Here is a 20,079-nt window from a genome sequence, read left to right as displayed (position 1 = left end):
TTCACGTGGACGGAACGCTGATTTTAAAAAAAGAATTTTACGTGCGCAGTATCACGACCATCATTATTATATATAATACATGACGTTGACGTGAGAATAAATGTGCACTATGCCAATAAATCAGACGAAAAATGGACACCGCCGTCGGTATCTTACTGATTGCATAAGGCTGTTGGGAAATCTATTTCATCTTCAATATACAATTTGCTTATCAATTTATGTAATTTCAAAAAATGATTATTTTTGAAATCTTTGGATTGTCGTTTTAAGTTTGGATTTTTAATAATTATTTTGCCTGCAAGAACTTTTCAAAATTAGAATAGTTTCTCTCGTGGTGACATTTTTCTATTTCTCTAGCTACAAATTAGGATAAGCTAGAGAAAGTGCGGCTATGTGGTATTGTGGCATGTCGAGCCTCGCTCTGCGCATAGTTTGACCTTGGAAATGGCTCTTTACTCACTGTACTCAAGTATAAAAAGAGCACCTGGTCGTTAACAGCGTTGTCGTCCGCCTTACATACACCACAATTATTCACAGATACATTATCAGGTTCTACATGTTAATTGTTGCTGTTACTGTTGGCCAGGGACCCCATGTCAAGTGCTTTGAGCACGGTTAATGGATATTGCGCTTTATAAAAGCTCAAGTTTTTGGGAGTTTATTTTGAAATTTTTTTCGGAAATTTGGATTATTTTTTTTTTAATCTGGATTTTTTTTTTCGTAATGGCTTGGATTATTTATTTTTTAAAATATTATCTGGCAACTCTGGTACCGGAGGCCGGATGTGAATATCATAAAAAATAAATAAATAGGCTAGCCTCTTCTTAAAAACAAAAGGAAAATACTCATGATAGGCGGTGTTATATAATGTTACGTCGAAGGGAGGGGTTGTTAATTCATATCAAGATGAAGAATTGATTTGAATACCTAATTGTTACGTTGTGGTTATTGACAGACGGATCTGTGAATAATTGTTAAAGACGAAAAACATCAGATGTTGAAATGTGAGTTGTGAGTTAAATTAAAATGATGATGTTGATCATGAGCGAATTCTATCTAGAGTTCTAGGACTAGGGCCGGCCGGTAGGAATTATCTTTAATCTAGACAGACCCTATTCATTTTTTAGTTTTACGTGGGTTAGGATAGACATAATAATCAGGGCTAAGAATCTTCCGCATCCCCATCACAGTTCCTCCTTTTTCATTTTTTTAAAAATGAATAATAAAAACTACTCACCACAACCACTACATCAACATCCCTACCATCACTAAAATTACAAACATCATCACTCCTAACACTACCACTACCACATCAGCATCCCTACCACTACCACCACTGCCACTACTACTACAACCACCATCATCATCATCCCTACAACCACCAATACTACAACTACAACCACGACCATTTCTATAACTATCACCACATCATCAACCCTACCACCACTACTTCTGCAACTACAACCACCACCACATCATCATCCCTACCACAACTACTACTACAACCACACCTCTCATCCCTACCACCACTACTGTTACAACTACCACACCACCATCACTACTACTACGACGACCACCACATCATCATCCCTACCACCACTACTACTACAACCACCACCACATTTTGTATGGGTCTTGATCTACGTGCTGAAAAATGTCCTCTTTTTTTGTGACCAGTCATTCTCATCCTTCAATAATATAGAGGCGCTAGACCACAAATCATGATCTCCATGCCCTAGCTAAATTATTGGGTGGGATTCCTGACTTTCCTAGTGGGCAGGGAGGCACTGTGTCTTCTATACCTATATAAACTCTAGAATTCTATCTGTTTTCCAATATGCTTTCTGTCTTTGTCTTGGGACTTGGGATGAGATTACCTGGTTTTGACTTGGCCCTGGCAGAGTACTGGGAGGGAAACACTCAAATGTAGAGTTAGAGTTTTGGATGATATTTTTTGTCTTGTACTTGTAAATCATCTCTCTGACTCTGTGCACTGTATTATGTTTTGTTTACGTGTTATATATGATAAGTAAACATTTTAGTGTATCCCTCAAGTGGGGGCCTGTGCTTGTGTCTGGATGAGACTTTTAGTGGGCAGGGAGGCACTTACTGTGTCTTCTATCTTCTTCTTCTAGGTTCCATGCCTGGTCCAGGCTTCGAATACTGCATGAATTATCTCTCTCCATTCCTCCCTGTCTCTTGCTTTTTCGAACAGCTCTTGGATTGTTAGTTTGGTGAAGCCCTTCAGTTGGTCTATGAGTGTTTTTCTTTGTCTCCCCCGGGCGCGTTTACCAGGTGTTTTTCCACAACTTGCCAGGTATTCATTTTTATCTTTCCTTACTATGTGTCCGAAAAAGGATAGTTGTCGATCCGCTATTAAGGGCATTAGTTTCCTTTGTTGGTATGTTTGTTTTAGCACTTCTTCGTTCGTTTTGTGTGCAGTATACGATATTCTCTGCATCCTTCTCAAACACCACATTTCAAAAGCTTCAATCTTCTTTTGTGTTTCTGCATTTGTAGTCCAGCTTTCGCATCCGTATAACAAAATTGGCCACACGTAGCACTTCAAGACTCGGAATCTAATCCCGAACGACATCTGTTTTTCAAAATGTTTCCCAGGTGTCTTCTATACCCCTATAATTATAATATGTTTTCTGGGAGGTTTTCTAAAAGCTCCTACATCCCCAGTATTAATGTTCTAGTAGGGGGGTTTGGGAGGGAGGAAACTATTTTTATAATGCTTTAAGTTGGGGGTTTGGGAAGTGGGAGACTTTTTTTAATAATTTAGAAAGTTTCCCCCCTCCCAAACCCCCTACTAGAACATTAATACTGGGGATGTAGGAGCTTTCGGAAGGCCTCCCTGTTTTTCAACATGCTTGTCTTTGTCTTGGAATGGGATTATTTGGTTTTGACCTAAACCCTGGCCGGATACACCCTAGCTGGGAGAGAAACAATCAAATGTATAGTTAGAGTTTTGGGAGATGATATTTTTTGTCTTGTAAATCATCTCTCTGTGCACTGTATTTTGTTTACATATTATATATGAATCATATTATGATAAGTGAACATTTGAGTGTATCCCTCTTGGTGGGGACCTGTGCTTGTGTCTGGATGAGACTTTCAGGTGATCTCAAACTAAGTATTTGGTTTGTGTGCTCTTGGAATATACACCTGTTGCCTATTTGATTTAACCAATTCTCCTTTGTCTTACCTTGGGTGCTTTAATTGTAATTCTATAACTTTTTACTATCCCATTTTCTTGATTTTTACTGGCGCTGATGTGACCTTAATGTGTTGCAAGCATGTAAACCATTAAAAACAAAAACAAACTAGCTAAATTAGCCAGTTTTGGCTAGGGCTAGGGAGACCACGATTTTGATTGTGATTTGGCTGCACCTATTCAGACTCGTCTGAATAGTCTCCCGTGGCTATTCGGACTCAAATTTCAATGCGCATGTGCAATCAACCGATTATTCGGACTCAGCCTGGTAGTCTTCTGTGGCAGTATGGTTTTTGCCTGTTTGTTGTTTTTTTTGTTTTTTTTTAATATCTTCTTCTTCTTCTTCTTCTTCTTCTTCTTCTTCTTCTTCTTCTTCTTCTTCTTCTTCTTCTTCTTCTTCTTCTTCTTCTTCTTCTTCTTCTTCTTTTTCTTCTTCTTCTTCTTCCTCTGCTTCTTCTCTCAGCTTATCCCGCATTTTGCAGGGTTGCCATATAATGAATACCTCATCTCCATGCATCGTGGTTCAAAGCATCATCTTTCTCTAGGCCCAGTTCTTTCATATGGTCCTTTACCTTATCCCACCATCTAGCCTTTGTGCGTCCCTTTTTCCTCTTTCCCGCTAATTATAAGTCCAATACTTTCCTTCCCACGTACTCCCTCTTTTGTCTCTTTACATGTCCGAACCATTTCAATCTATCTTCTCTCATCTTTATTGATACATTCTTCACTTCAGTTAACCTTCGAATCCGTTCATTTATCACGTTTTCTTTTTTTGTCCAGCCTAGTGACCGTTTTGTAGACAATTCTATCGGTTGCCACTCACAGGTCTACTATTTTTTGTAGGTGCTTCTTTTACCGTTATTTCCTGCAAAGACAATGCTGTTACTGGCCATGTACTCATTTTACTCCTAGTACAGTGATAAAATGTGAGTGAAGAGACTTTTCTGCACTAATCAAATCAGGACTCAAAGCAAGGGACCTACAGATCTGAAGGCGAGTGTCGTACCATGAGACAAAAAAAGCCACAACATATATTTGCAATGGAATTTTAGTTTGCTTCTTGTGTTCTCTATTTTTTTTTAGAATTGTTGTTCTGAGGGAGATGGATGTCCTCGTGGAGTTTCTGGAGGTTTCCCTTCATTGCATCCTCTTCACGAGGCAGCTGTATCCACAAGGAGTCTTTGAGAAGCGGACCAAGTATAATGTGCCTGTTCAGGTTTGTAGTATATTGCTCTTAAGTGGTTGGATGGATTTCTATATCTACATTACAGGTTCTTCCAACAGTAATTTTAGAAGCTGATGCTAACAGTAACAGCCCCAAGCAAACTCTTTTTTGATCTGACACTCTTAGTTTACAGTTGGGTTTATTGATTTTGTTTTTTACCGATCATTTATATTGTTGCCACAAAGGAAGCAGTTGTTGCGCTATAATTATGGCTTCAACGAAGTCCAAGTTGAATCTGTTCTGGTGAAAATGGCTGCATCTGGAGTTTTAGTCATGTAGATAATTGGGCAATTTATTATCCAATACACTTTCAGTTTTAATAGAGAACATGTTGATGGTGTCAATGTCAATGTCAATGAGTTAAAGTAAAGCTATGCTGGTAGTTCATACAGCTTTTCATTTTTTTCTTTAATGTTTATATCTCTTTTAGATGTGCCTTCATCCTGATGTTAACAGCTATATTACCAACATTATGGAGAGCCTTAGAGTGTTATTAGCCAAAGGTACTGTTGATAAAATGTCTGTAGTTATTCTGCAAGAGGATGATATGCAGCCAGTGGAGAGATTTGTATTTGAAATTGGTCACTTCAACTCTTTTTGGAATGAGTGAGTCAAGCATTTTGAAAACTTATAAGAAAAAGGAAAATAATTTATTTATATTTTCGATACGGTGTTTGAAGCATAAAAACATGAAGCTTTTTATCGAGATATAATGAAATGTACCTGCTAATGAGTAAATACCATATCTGGGCATTGGACTTAGGTGTAAATGAGTATCATTTCTATTTGTATGAGAATAATATTGCTCAAACATGTATGAAATTAAATTTAGTTCCATTTGACATGCTGTGGGAATAGATAAAACATGAAGCGTTAAGCATGATGGAACAGCAGAACTGTGCTATGAATATTTATTATTGTTATAGTTATTATTATTATTATTATTATTATTATTATTATTATTATTATTATTATTATTATTATTATTATTATTATTATTATTATTATTATTATTGATTTATTTATTCGTTTCAAATTTTGACATTTTGATTTTCAAACATAATCTCATATTTTTGCAAAGTGCTTTAAAATAAATAGTCCCAAGTAATTCTTCATATTGATAAAATCTGTACCCAGATTTTCATGTTTTGTTTGTGACCTGCAGTAAAAAGGCTTTTTATTTTTTTATATAATTGTGAAGCGTCCTCGATTATTTATGAATATCATGCTTAATCTTGGTTTTGTTTCTCAAATTGTTTTATATGTAGAAGAGATCCTCACCTGTTTAAGGCAGAGCAAGCTCTCAGGGGATTTCTACTCAAACTGAATGTCAGTGATGCCTTACTAGAGGAGCCCTCTAAAGGTAAATAAAAGCATTACTTAATAAAGTCTAAACCCCGTATTTTGAAAACCTCAATATCATTTTTGAGAAATCTGCACATGTTACAGAACAATAAGAATTTTGAAATCACTAACCAAAATGAGCATTTGGAATTGTTGTAAAATCCCTTTGAAATAACAATATAACTTAGATCTTTCAATCTGAGTGTTTTTCATATGAAAACCATCACAAGACTTTATGTTGGCTTCATTTCAATTTTAAACATTTGATGGAGTTTTGAGGACCTCCTTTAGTTAGCTTGAAAAACCACTCTTGCTGTGCCTTATCTGTTTCTGTTCCCACTCTTGCTTTGTTTTGTACTTGCCCGAACCCTGGCTGAGTCTGTAGTTGAGATTTTTTTGAAAGTGGTGGGAGCTTTTTTTCCATGTAAAGCATCTCTTTGCTATAAATTATGTTATGTTTTTATGTTTTTTAAAAATTAGAATTTGAGTTTCTCCTGTTTCAGCAGGGATCCCTTGCATATGACTGGGTGGGATTTTAACACTAGATACACAGATAGATTGTTTTCGGAATCCACCTCTCCTTGAATTAGTCACTTTTGTCTTGCTTCTTGTATGCTTGTTAGTACAGACCCTTAATCTTTTAGCTACCGCGTGTTCTTTGTTTTTATCAGGACTGAAATGACTGAAAAAGTCACAAGCATCTTAAAACCCCTAAAAATAAATTCTAAATATACACTTACAACTTTTGAAATGGAAATTTGTATAGCAAATTAATTGTTTTATTTGATAACTTTTCAGATACTACGTGGACAGTTCATGTCCACACGAAAGATTCTACTCTTGTTGCTGCTGAGGAGGAATTGATACAAAAGGTAAAGTCGTGATTCTTTGTTCATAGCCCTTCCAGTGCAAAGGTGAAATTCTGATTAGATTATATAGAATATTGACATTTTTAATGTAAATGAGTACGAAAGAATATTTATAGTTTGGGCTTGGAAAGTGGAGCTATATATAAAAGAGTGGTCATGAATAACTTAAATCACTTTGATGTGCTCTAATATTTGTTTATTTTTTAATATTAGAAACAAACTCAAAATTAACAAAGTTTCCTTATCTTTGACTAATCTTCACATCTGTGACCACTGTCATTCCATAGTAAATAATTATTAACTAAACATTAACACAAACAAATTAAAATATTGCCCAAAAGCAAAGACGAAAAGGAACATTTTATAAAGTTCTGGAATACAAAATAGTGCACATCGGCTGACAACAATTTTCTACAAAAAAAAAAAAATTTAAAAAACAAAACAATTGTAATGTCATCTTATTATGAGATTTTCCCTCCATGAGCTAACTGAATGGAAAGGTAAACTACATTTTCCATAAGAGGTGTCTTAAAAGTGAATTGATATGAAATTCAATAGAGCTTTAACCATTAGATACAATCTAATATCTTAGATAATGGGGTAAAACTTTATAATGCATAAGTTTTCAGTTAAATTATTATATATCAACTCAGTTTTCTGTTTGTTTTTTTTAACATAAAATTTTCATTCATTTGATAAAAATAGGAGTCATTATGACCACATAAAAGAGAACTGGTTTGATTATATTCATGCCGGTGCTTGTTTTGATTTAAATAATCTTTTTATTTTTCAATTGCAAACTCCTAGCTTTTGCTTTACTTTATGTTAGGCCTGCTTTTATATAAAGTCTGAAGTCTGTGTTTGATATTACAACTGTTGAAAAGAATCACAGTTTTTATCAAGCATATTGTGTTCAACATCTAACAGGATTTCCCATGGCTTGAAGCTGATGACAAAGAGCAGACAATGAAGAATACCAAACTTGTGCCATTACGCAGTGTCTCCACAGAACTGTTCAATGTAAGAAGTTATTTATTTGGTGAATTAAGCGAAGATGGTTAATGTTTTCTGGTTTTTACAGTTTCATAATACAACATTTACACACAAAATCCACACTAAAAATAACCTTATTATCCCTGTTAAACGTCTACTAATACTAATAAATCTTATGTACTGTGACTAGAAATACAGTTTTACGAGTACCATGCATCACATTGTGTGCGTCAATGACCTATGTTAGGTGTTAAAGTTATAACAACCGTAATAGTATAATATGTATTTAGTATCCTAGTAGTTACCTGAAAGGTGAAAGGTCTATACAAATCAGAGCAATACTGTTCGTCACCATCTCATGATTCTTCCTGCAGTTTTGATATGACTGATGCTTATGTTGCATTTTTTATTGTCCGGGACATTCCAAAAATGACTTTTTTAAAATGATATAACAAGAGAGGTAGTCATTTAGAAAATTGCTAGTATAGAGGGTTGGTGTGCACAATATTAGGGATAATGAGGTAATAAAAGTGAGTACTGGGCATTTTTCTGAAACAATTTGTTTGGAATATCAAGATAAAAATCTAGGTGGAAATGGGTTTCAGTTTCATCAGTGCTTATCTCTAGAGAATGCAACATGAGTACCTTTGTTATCATTTGTATTTATAGCAGTTCTACCGTCCAAAGGTAAAACCTAGTAACTCTGAATTTTTGAAAAAATGAGTTTGACTCAGAAATGTAATATGGGGAACTTTAGTGACCTCCATACTAAAGCTTATTGGTAAAGTCCTTGTAGATTCGGAAATATTTTACGGCATTACCTAGTAACTCGAACAATTTCCCTTTAAAACATAGGTAAAACCTAGTATCTAAGAAACTTACTAGGTTTTACCATTTTACTTTCATTTACTAGGTTTTACCTCTGTCATCTAACTCCGATCACAGTTGTTTAGTCTGTAGTTAAGTGAGAATGGGCAACGGTTAAACAGAGGTAAAACCTAGCAAACTAAATTTGCTGGGGTTTCATTGGCGGAATTAATCACGTGATCCAAGTGACAAAATGGCGGCGTCCAGAGGAAAGATGCTTGTAGAACTTTCGCTATCGAAACAAAATCAAAAGAAAACAAATGCCAGAGTATTGAAATATGCATGAAATCCACCAAACAGCCGCAAGAAACATGAAGTAAAAAAGTATACAGAACTCCAACCGGTACGACGGCTCCTTCCTCAAGAAGAATACACATCAAGTGAGTAAACAAGATGCTTACGACTTTTCATGCACTCGATTGATGATTGTTGTTAGACTAACACTATAACTTTAAGTTTCTGTTTCGTTTTAAAAAAGTTTTTATATGTTGTTATTTTAATATTATTCCAACCCATACTGACAAATCTTGTAATTGTCTTAAAGATTTAGGTTCCTTAGTAGTTTTTATTGTTGAAAAGTGGGTCCTAATCTGTCGTCTTTAGTCTTACTCTTACTTACTTAGTGATAAATCTGAATGACCCTGTCTGTAGCCTGTAGTTTATAATGCGTTAGGCATAATGTGGTTTTGAACAAACACTTAATTTTTGTAATGAGGTTATATTTATCCATTAAAGTCTATTATGGGTTTTATGTCTTTTTGTACGATAACAGGTGCATGGGTCAATGAATGGCTTAATCTCAGAAACAGGAGCAAGGTTTCCTCACTGGTGATCAAGGACCAGACTTTGTGCCCTACTCTGATGAATCTGAAACAAGTGAGTGCTCTTCAATCTCGTTTGATTTTTAATTTTCTTTATTTTCAGATGTAAATGCTTCTTGATTGGTAAATGCAGTGTTACAGAAATGACATCTATTTTTCAATAATAGTCTTGTACTGACTTCTAAAGTTCAAGTTGTTTATTTTTCTCATTTTCACCAAGCTTATTTGAGATTTTTTTCCTTTTAATTTGAAACTTTATTTAGACAATCACCTAATTTATAAGAATTTCTAATTGAGTTTCTGGTAAGAATAGTGTGTTTAAACATTTCAATCTAAATATTCCTGTTATTGACTATTGACATTGGTTTTTTTTTCATATTTTGTGTCTGCAGTCCAAGACTCCAATCCTCAAATTAATGAACAACAAAATGAACCAGGACTAAATTCAGAATCACAACAATTGGATGCTGAGCAAAGTAAGTGCCATTCATATTCCAGTTTCCTTTATTGTACTAGTCACAAATTCAGTTAAAGATTTCTGTTTTGCAGTATATTTTAAATAAAATTACTGGTGTATATAGTGTGTAAAAATTGTTTTCAATCAAAATATTTCAGTGCCATTCATATTCCAGTTTCCTTTATTGTACTAGTCTCAAATTCAGTTAAAGTTTCTGTTTTACAGTATATTTTAAATTGGATTACTTGTGTAAATAGTGTATAATGTTTTTTTTCAGTCAAGATATTCCTGTTATTGACTTTTTTTTTACATTTTGTGTCTGCAGTCAAAGACTCCAATCCTCAAATTAATGAACAACAAAATGAACCAGAACTAAATTCAGAATCACAACAATTGGATGCTGAGCAAAGTAAGTACCATTCATATTCCAATTTCCTTTATTATACTAGTCACAAATTCAGTTAAAGATTTCTGTTTTGCAGTATATTTTAAATAAAATTACTGGTGTATATGTGTAAAAATTGTTTTTAATCAAAATATTTCAGTGCCATTCATATTCCAGTTTCCTTTATTGTACTAATAATAAATTCTGTGAAAGATTTTTGTTTTGCAGTATATTTTAAATTGAATTACTGGTGAGTATAGTGTTTAAAAAGTTCTATAATTATTTTCGTAAGAGTCTAGAACAGTTTGTGAAATGAACATTACAGCATATAGAATAATATTGATTATTGAAAAATTAAAATTAATATTGAGCTTTTATATAGCGTAATCTCCACTAAACATGCTCAAAGCGCTTTATAAGGGGTCCCTGGTCAACAGCAACCCCAACATGAAGGACGGGACATGACGCCTGTTAGGTGAAATTACAATTTTTTTTGGATGGAGATAACGCTCAGGTGCTTATTTTACACATGAGTACAGTGAGAGAATGTGAGTAAAGAGTCTTTTTCAAGGACTCAATTACGCACCGAGCAAGGCTCGAACCCAGGATTTTCCGATCCGAAAGCAAGTGTCATACCACTAGACCACATAGCCGCATTTAGAATGCTACACAAGGTTGTTGTTCTCGTTGCCTTTTTCTCATTTGTTATACACGACCATATTTTTAAGGATGATAAAACAGGAATGTTGACTCATTGGTAACATTTGATATTTGTGCTTGAAGGAATGTGTCTTTTACATTGTGATTTATTCCCCCATCTCCTCCTCTTTCACTGTCCCTAGGCTGTCAACCCACATCCTTAAAACGACGTCGAACACCCTCAAGCAAAATCAGCCATAATCTTATAACAAAGAAACTTCTTCCGCTCTGTTCCTCAAAATGTAGAAAGGCTGCTACCTGCCATACCTTCACTGATGACCAAAGAAAGACAATTTTGAACAATTTTTGGAGTTTAGATTTCAGTCAAAGATCGCTTTTTTTAGATGGTCACCTAAAAATTGAAATACCAAAAACTGGAAAGGGAAGCAAAACCAAGTCAGTTTCATACAGCCTTTCCAGTGAAAATGGTAGTAAAATATCTATGTAAATTCATGTTTATGTCAACTTTGGGCATGAAAACAGATGGCATCATCACAAGCTTTCTGGCAAGGAAAGGTAGATCACAGGACATAGCTCCTTTAATTGAAGATGGTAGGGGGAAAGGACAGCCTACAAATAAATTGGATCATGACAAGATAATTGATCACATCAACTCGTACAATCCATCAACGAGCCACTATCGTCTAGAACATGCCCCTTAGAGGAGATACCTGGACTGTTACTTGTCAATCTACGAGATGTATAACAACTTCAAAAGTAAAGGAGGACAGGGTTGTTACGAAACATATAGAACCATCTTTGAAAAGCAGAAGATATCTTTTGGCTACCCACCCCAAGACGATTGTGACATTTGTGGCATCTTCAAGGTCCACAATGAAAACGACAGTGAGGAGAGTCATATGCCTGCTGATTGTGACATTTGCCTTGGGAAGGTTGATTACGACGACCACATAAGAAGGGCGAATGAGGCCAGAGAGGAGTATAGGTCTATGTCAAGTGGAAGCAGTGAAGACACAGATATCTTTACTGCAGACATGCAAAAAATAATCTTGTTACCGAAGATGACTACAAAACAGCATTTTTTTATTAGCAGGTTAGTTGTCTTCAACGAGACGTTTGCTCGGTTAACTGATGGCCCTGACCTAGTAGTTTTATGGCATGAGGCGATTGCTGGGAGAAATGCAGCAGATGTGGCACCATCCTACCTGAAGGCAATGGAATCCTCAGAGAAAGATCACATTGTTTTCTGGGCAGACAACTGTGCAGCACAGAATAAAAATTGGACATTATATACTGCCATGGCCATTGCATGAACGAAGAATGGGCACCTCTTTCAGTAACCATAAAATACTTAGAAAAGGGACACACGTTTATGAAGGCGGACAGCATTCATGGAGCAATTGGCAATAAGATGAAAAAGGAGAAGGAAATCATAACCTTTGACGATTTCGTCAGCGTACGCCAAAAATCCACCAAGACAGTAAAAACAATACAGTTGGGCTTCAGCGACTTTTATGAATTTCAGGCTCATAACAGAGCAAAGTCCAATAAGCATGTAAAACTGCCAAAGCTTAAGGAAGTTGTTGAGGTGAAATTCTACAAAGGAAAACAAACGCTGTTTTGTAAAGAACATTCCTTTTCTTCAGAAGAAAGAGAAATTGACTTTGTGAAGCCATCAATGTCAAATAATTTGGTTTTGCCGTCTAAAGTGAGTAAAGCAAGAGGATTGCCTCTCACAAAAAAAGAAGGTATTCTAAATCTGCTGAAGTCTACAACAAAAAGAGGAGGTTTAAAATTTTGGACTGACATGGTTGATAACGAAGTTAGTGATTTAACCCAAAACTAATAATTAATTTCGATGACCTGTATTCCATCTATTAAAATTTTCATACTATGTAGAGAGAGAGAGAGAGAGAGAGAGAGGGAGAGGGAGAGAGAGAGAGAGAGAGAGCGCGCGCAACTTGCTAGATGTTGGAGTTACTAGGTTTTCCCCCTGTATGTCATGAGGTAGAATCTAGTAACTCCTATTTTCTTTGTAAATAATTATTTTTTTCATTTTAAAACAGTTACATTATATGGCCCATATCTATATTGTTTGTTTGATGTGGATATATTATAAATGTTTAATAAAGCATGCTTATACTGATAGTTATTTGAGTTTTGTTGGTTATCTCATAAGTAGCTTGGGACTAGTTACTAGGTTTTACCTTTGGACGGTAGAGTTTTTTAAAGAATAGCAGGCGATAGATCTTCTTCTTCTCCTCCTCCTCCTTCTCCTCCTCTCCTCTTCCTCCTCCTCCTCCTCCTTCTCCTCCTCCTCTTCCTCCTCCTCCCTTTTCTTCTTCTTCTTCTTCTTCTTCTTCTTCTTCTTCTTCTTCTTCTTCTTCTTCTTCTTCTTCTTCTTCTTCTTCTTATTCTTCTTCTTCTTTTTCTTCTTCTTCTTCTTCTTCTTCTTCTTCTTCTTCTTCTTCTTCTTCTTCTTTTTCTTCTTCTTCCTCTTCTTGTCTGCTCATTGTCGTCGAGAAAATACCATTATATTTCTCTGCGGTGTGGTGTCTGCTGATGATTGAAATGAAACTTATTTGTTATCGATTTACTAAAGTATGGATGCCAAATCAACATGCCTGTGTTTTCAAACTTTCAAGTGGTGGTCAACAGGTATTTTGGTACTTTGGAAGAGATTGTAGAATCTTTATTTTTTGTTTTGTATGTCAGGTGATAGGTTTGACACAGGGTGTGGTTTATTTTTTTTTTAAATTTAATTTAAACATTCTCCCTGATCCTTGCTGGCATTTTTAAGCTCAAATCCATGCAGTCATTCATATGTCGCATTTATGACAGCACCTATTGTTTCAGTGATCTGTATTTTTGAATATTTATTTAAGTTTTTTTGTTTTTTTTGTTACCCTCCACAGATACAGCTTTATGTAGAGGAGAAAGGGGACGGAAGGTGACACATGGATTAACATTACTTTGGTGTTCTAAATATTTATTGATTGCAAAACAATAAGTTGTATTGATTTTGGTTTCTTATTGAACAGTTGAATTTTTTTTCGTCTTTTATATGCTTTGTGTGTTAATTCCCTTCTGATAGTATGTCATTACACTGATGAATTTGATATACCTATCAAAATTGTATTACATTCCTTATTCCTTTGAACCCCAGTCCGGCCATTTTTTCATAAACTGAGATGATTGATCGTTGGATGATTATAAAATACTTGTGGGAGCCGGGAATTCATATTTTGCCAGTTAGTTGTTTGGGAGTGCCTTCTTACTGTCATTTAACAAACTTCTAAATTTATGACTTAATTATTATGTGAATAGAGAGTTACAGAATTTGCCTATGATTTGAATAATGTTAGTTTCAATTCCTGATTCGTCTTTCTAAGTTCTTAGTCGTTCAGAGCCATTTGGGCCCGGTTTCTATAGCATGAAATTGACAACAGAAATTGTTTGCTACCCTCTGGATAGGATGCTAATCTGTCGCAAAATACTTTCCATCAGATCTAACAGGCCTAGCAAAAAAAAAAAAAGGAATGCAACTCTACCGGGGAAATCAGTCCCTTTGCTTGTGAAGTGAGTGCTCTACCGACAGCTATTGGGACACCCAATTCAATTCAAAAGGACCATATAATCTATGGAAGGCAGCTATTCCAGTTTATTTAGCATTAAGCAAGACCGTAATAATTGCTTGCTGCCTTTTGTATGTGTTGCTAGTCTATTGCAAAGTACTTTCTGCCATATCTAACAAACCCAGCTACTCAATCATGATGACTCGAGAGAAAAAAAATTCTGTAACAAACTGATAACTACATATCATTTTCTTGTGAAACAAGTGCTGTACCAGTAGTAATAATAATAATGTGTGTCCTTAATTTTCACTTAATGCTTTTAAAGTATCAAATGAAATTATTAAATGAATTATATGACATATAGCTGCTTTTGTAGAAGGCATTGGTTCTTGCCATCCTATTTCCCTTGTTTACTTACTTTAGTTACATCTTCTTCCAGTAATTGATAACTAAATTGATGGAATAATGGCTTTAAATAATCTGTTCAGAAAGTTAGTAATTGGTGTAAACATCGATATCCATTCTAACTATTATCAATACACAAATTTTCTGAAGCCGTCTCGGTAGCCTGGTATTGTTGGAACATAGAGTAATCCCTTGCCCTTAGTGATTAAAGTTGGTAGTGGCAATTCAGTTTAAGTGGCATAACAGACATTTTTTGGGAACCTCTCATACAGTCACCGTTGTCCAATTTTGACCATAAAAGACATTTAAACTCTGAGAAGGCAGTATCCTGTAGTTTGCAGATGAATTTTCAAGAAGGGTAATATGAAAAAGAGAAGAAGTCCTATACCTTTCATTGTGTATTATACCCTCTCCTATGGGTCGAGTGTTTTATTTAGATCCCTATGGAGGGCCAAATTAGGTTGTGACCTTTGACCTTTGAAGATATTGCCAGTGAAATGAACTCAGCTGCCGTTTGGAGGCATGACCTGGAGTGCAAAGAATGTCCAACCTTCCACTGTATTATATTACAGGTGTCGCATTGGTAGTTGCTTCGCCATGTTAATGGTGGATTATCATTTTGATTCATGGGATTGTTATATTTGTGGTGATGCACCTGCCATGATTATCCCGGATGTGACATTGATCTGTATTGTTTTCTTCATGTATGAGGTGTGTGACCCCTGATGATGATGTTCAGAGTGTTTTTCAGTCCATTATTCATGTCTAATATGTGAGGTCTTGCAAACAACTGATATTGACTGAAATTTTTTTAAAATCTCAATTTTTTAAAAAGTGGTTCTGTCACAAGGGTCAGTTCAATAGAAGTCAAGCTACTGCCTGTGTAGTTTGAGTGAGTATCATTGACAGTGTTTTTTTTGTTACCTTCTTCAGTCTGTTTGATTTTACAAGATGATTTCAGGACAGATCCCAGGACATGTTGCTCTCTGAATGTTCCTTATTACCAATCAATGGTAACCTGTACAATAGGTACCTTAATTACGCCACTATTTGCAAGGTGCACAACTGTACATGGGGCTGTTGCTTCAATCGTACCTACAAGGTCACGCTTGACAATAATGCAGCTACAATCGCTGTCTTTTCACAAAAGGAACAACTGATTTGCTTGTCTGGAACTGCAGCTGTCCTACCACCAGATTTGTCAAATTTGGCAGCATGTCAATCTCGCCAATTCTTATTAGGTTTAGGATCAGAATTGCCTTTCCTATTCTCTGATGCCATGAATGGTTTGATTATTTAACTACTGTGACATGATTTAGGAAATGCATTACGTTGCTCATGTGCCTCAGTGAACATCTTGGCAAATTCAACCAGTTCTAATAAAGTTGGTTGTCTCTCCTTCACGAATCTGTAAGGCTGGACTGCTTGCGTTCATTAATAGTTCCTGATGTAAAATGTCAATCACATCATCGGCCTTAGTATAATCTTTATTAGCTAAGTCCAGTCACTTTTTTTTTTCAAGATATCCAAACGGGTTTTAAACTGGGAAACTTTTTCACCAATTTCAGGACAGCTGACGAGAAATGTCTTTCTGAAACCTTCTGATTTCAAATTGTATAATTTAAGCAATGCATGCTTGATCCTATCATTATCGTGTACATCTTCAATTAGTTGATATATTATGTTTTCAAGGGCTTTTCTCTTTATTAGCGCAGATAAATATGTTCTCTGTCCAATTCATTTATTCCAGGAAATCTTTCAAATTGTTAAAAATGAATCATATTTTAAATTGGGGAAACTTTCACCGTTTTCAGGACAACTGCTGAGAAATGTCGTTGTGAAACCTTCGGACGTCAAATTGTATCGTTTAACCAATGCATTCTTGAACTGGGAAACTTTTTCACTGTTTTCAGGACTCTTGACAAGAATTGTCTTTCTGAAATCTTCTAATGTCAAATTTTATCTTTCAAGCCCATGGTGCTTGTTCCTATGTATCACAGTCGTGCACATCTTTTTCACCCAGTTGACTATGTGTCTAATTGTTTCCATTAATTTCTACGAATTGTGTTCTCTCTGTTAGAAAGTCTAAAATCCAGGAAATCAAATGGGAATTTAATTCAAACATTTCAGCTTTTCAAGAAGTCAACAAGTCGATTTGAATGCTGAAGAAAAATCAATAGAAAGAATTCTGCAATATGCCTTTGGTTTATCTAAATAACTGTAAATATTATTCAAGAAAAGATTAATGGCATCATCCACACTTCTATTTGCTTTATATGCAAATTGTAAGGGGTTAGAATGGGGACCAAAATGAAGATTAAGCTTTTTGAGTACGTTCGAAACATTTCATAACTATAGATGTCAGGGCTGCAGGACTGAGATCATTCTTACAAGAGACCTTGTCTTTCTTGGGGACAGGGACAATTTTCAATGTTTTCCAAATGGCTGGAATATAGGATTGTTGCAAAGACATATAAAAAATAATGATAAAAATAAAACACAATTGCTCTGCACACACTTTCATTAACTTGCTCCAATGCCACACGCTTTCTGAATTCACACTCAAACTCTCTTCTCACTTGCCATTCATTAAACACCATCTCATCTTCTTCTGTCACATCATTTAATAATGTTGATCTAATTCCATTAATTTCATTTTCAAAATTACCACCATCAAAACCTGCGTAAAAATTATTTAATTCATTGACAACAACATCGGTCAAAGGGTTGAATTTGGTAGACAATCGTCTTCGTTTCTCTCCATTTATCCTTTATATTCCCAGATTTTAAATCATCCTCTAATTTTGACTTATAGCTAGCCTTGCATTTTCTTATTTCTTTTTTTTATTTCCTGTTATTTCATTTTCAAGCTTTTCTTACATCCTGGGTGGGGTTCCTGATCTCCCATAGTGAGCAGGGAGGTATTTATGGCATCTTCTATCCCCCTATATCTGCTTTCCAACTTGCTTTCTGTCTTTGTCTTGGAATGAGATTACTTGGTTTTGTCCTGGTCCTGGCCAGACGCCCTAACTGAGAGTGAAACAGTCCAATGTATAGTTAGTTTTGGGAGATGATATTTTTTCCTTGTAAATCATCTCTCTGTTATGCACTCTATTATGCTTTGTTTACACATATTATATTATATGATTTGTAAACATTTGAGTGTATTCCTCTTAGTGGGGTCCTGTGCTTGTGTCTGGATGAGAGTTTTAGGTACATTGATAGTGTGGTCTCGGAATCTACATCTGTTCGCTATTTGAACCAGTTCCCCTTTGTCTTATCTTCTCTTGGGTGATTTAATTGTAACTATAGAACTTTTACTTTCCCATTGTCTTCCTTTTGACTGGCGCTGATATGACCTTAATGTGTTGCAAGTGCCGTAAAACCCTTAAACACAAAAGCAAACAAAACAATCTACCACTATTCCTTGAAAAATTCCCACTAGAAGTGAAATAGGTCCAGACGATGGTGGTCTGGTGTGTGAAGTATTAATTGCTAAATTATTCTCCAACACACAATTGACAATGTTGTAACCAAATAAGTTGTTAACTGACTTCAAGAACAGCCCTTGAGACATAAACTATCGGCGCCTTTGGCGTCATTAAAAAAAAACGAGATCCAATTAGGTGGCCTGCTCAAAAATGTTGATGTTGAGCGAAGATAGATAGGCTATCGTAAAAAGAGTCTTTTTTTATCTATATAAAAGGAATGTGCCAGAAGCTGAACTTTAGCACAACAATCAGTTATCTGTGGTCTTTTACTCTTGTTCAAAGTTTTAGGTTTCACAATGCTTTCATAGCAATATTTAAAAGATATTTTTGAATTGATAAAAATAAGTTGTAATTCGCCAAAAGCAAAAATTGCTGTTGACCAAAGAATTGGTCAAAGATGAATTAATTACAAGATAAACAAGATCTGGTTCTGGCACAAGCTCATGTTTAGTTGACTTGCAGAGAATTGAATGAAATTGGAATTTGATTCCATGCTACATTGTCTGCTGTAAGAAATTGTCTTGATATTATAAACCACTCCTGGAAAATTAGTTCATTATAACGATAAACACAAATGTAAATGCAGTTTGTATAAATCTTCATGTTATGAATGATATATTTTTTATTTATTTTAGTAGTGGTCTGAGGCGCTCGTGTGTGTGTGTGTGTGTGTGTGAGAGAGAGAGAGAGAGAGAGAGAGAGAGAGAGAGAGAGAGAGAGAGAGAGAGAGAGAGAGAGAGAGAGAGAGAGAGAGAGAGAGAGAGTGATATGACTAATTTGATGTGATTTTTTATAATTACAATACAATGCCAAATAAATAATTATCTATTTTGATTCACTTTGATGTTCCTTTGGGTTTTTAGTTTCTTCTCTTCATTCATGTTCTGTGTTGTTTTTGCAACGGACACTGCATCCAAACTTGCATCCTGGGTGTGGTTCCTGACCTCCCATACTGGGCAGGGAGACACTTACTGTGTCTTCTATCCCCCCTATATTTCTTTTCCAACATGCTTTCTGTCTTTGTCTTGGAATGAGATTACTTAATTTTGTCATAACCCTGGCCGGAGTCCTTGGTTGGGAGGGAAACAGTATAGTTATAGTTTGGGAGATGATATATTTTTCATTGGGGTTTTTTAAAAATAGTATTATATACGTGCACGTATTTGCAGATCTGATAGCCGAAAGCAATTATGGGCTTGATTTCACATTGCTGTAATGAATTATATTTTGCGATTCTTTTGAGAGTATTTCCAAAACACGATGAACCCATAACAATTTGGGTTATCACGTTATCTACACGTTGGTTAATATATGTCAATAACAATGTGTGTTGAACGAAGCTAATGTTTGTTGTTTTTATAAATATATAATATATGTCATAATAGTTGCTGTAAAATCTTGTTATATCGTCTTATTTAGAAACAGGTCAAATGTGACCAACATCCTCAAAACGATATTACGTTGTGGTGATATAGGTGCTAAAATATAATCAAATATGATACTTCGGTTACGTTTTTATCCGTTATAGAGAAGATAAATGTGATTTCTTAAAGGAACAAAAAGTTAAATTTCACATATCCGGGCATTGTTACTTTTAAATCGCTTTTCACATAAAAATCATCCCGATATAATAACATTTTGAGGTGACGAATCACAAATTAATTTACTGTTTAATGACATGCCTACGCAACGAATAGTTTTATCATTATATTAACAATTTCCCTGATCGTCATCAACGTGTCGATAAGTAAAATGTCAGTATAATGG

The 20,079-nt window shown here is 35.2% G+C and overlaps 2 protein-coding genes across 3 annotated transcripts; both read left to right on the top strand.

The window, feature by feature from the left end:
• The first annotated feature begins 423 nt into the window (after positions 1 to 423).
• On the top strand, positions 424 to 19,150 carry LOC144970881 (mitotic spindle assembly checkpoint protein MAD2B-like). The gene is made up of 7 exons (XM_078911015.1): positions 424 to 1,004; positions 4,304 to 4,436; positions 4,876 to 5,051; positions 5,714 to 5,808; positions 6,588 to 6,661; positions 7,586 to 7,678; positions 13,757 to 19,150. Exons 2-7 carry the CDS (start codon positions 4,323 to 4,325, stop codon positions 13,793 to 13,795), a joined length of 591 nt encoding a protein of 196 aa, XP_078767141.1. The 5' UTR covers positions 424 to 1,004; positions 4,304 to 4,322; the 3' UTR covers positions 13,796 to 19,150.
• LOC144970882 (uncharacterized) lies at positions 9,230 to 13,736 on the top strand. Of its 2 annotated transcripts, XM_078911016.1 has the most exons (3): positions 9,230 to 9,394; positions 9,732 to 9,815; positions 11,024 to 13,736. In XM_078911016.1, exon 3 carries the CDS (start codon positions 11,579 to 11,581, stop codon positions 12,152 to 12,154), a length of 576 nt encoding a protein of 191 aa, XP_078767142.1. In that variant the 5' UTR covers positions 9,230 to 9,394; positions 9,732 to 9,815; positions 11,024 to 11,578; the 3' UTR covers positions 12,155 to 13,736. The 2 variants fall into 2 exon arrangements, with proteins under 2 accessions (XP_078767142.1, XP_078767143.1); XM_078911017.1 differs by lacking the exons at positions 9,230 to 9,394; positions 9,732 to 9,815 and adding an exon at positions 10,091 to 10,205.
• Positions 19,151 to 20,079: the final 929 nt, after the last annotated feature.

Source organism: Berghia stephanieae, chromosome 4 (genome assembly GCF_034508935.2).
Source record: "Berghia stephanieae isolate SIO BIC M18660-M18661 chromosome 4, UCSD_Bste_1.3, whole genome shotgun sequence".
NCBI classification, from domain to species: domain Eukaryota; kingdom Metazoa; phylum Mollusca; class Gastropoda; order Nudibranchia; family Aeolidiidae; genus Berghia; species Berghia stephanieae.
This window is presented reverse-complemented; position numbering and strand designations above follow the sequence as displayed.

Bases quoted from the DNA above. Each gene is read 5' to 3' on its own strand.
- LOC144970881 (XM_078911015.1), top strand. From the start codon at position 4,323: ATGGATGTCCTCGTGGAGTTTCTGGAGGTTTCCCTTCATTGCATCCTC. The intron at 5,052-5,713 runs GTGAGTCAAGCA...TTTTATATGTAG, and splicing joins TTCAACTCTTTTTGGAATGA to AAGAGATCCTCACCTGTTTA. The intron at 6,662-7,585 runs GTAAAGTCGTGA...AACATCTAACAG, and splicing joins AGGAGGAATTGATACAAAAG to GATTTCCCATGGCTTGAAGC.
- LOC144970882 (XM_078911016.1), top strand. From the start codon at position 11,579: ATGTATAACAACTTCAAAAGTAAAGGAGGACAGGGTTGTTACGAAACA.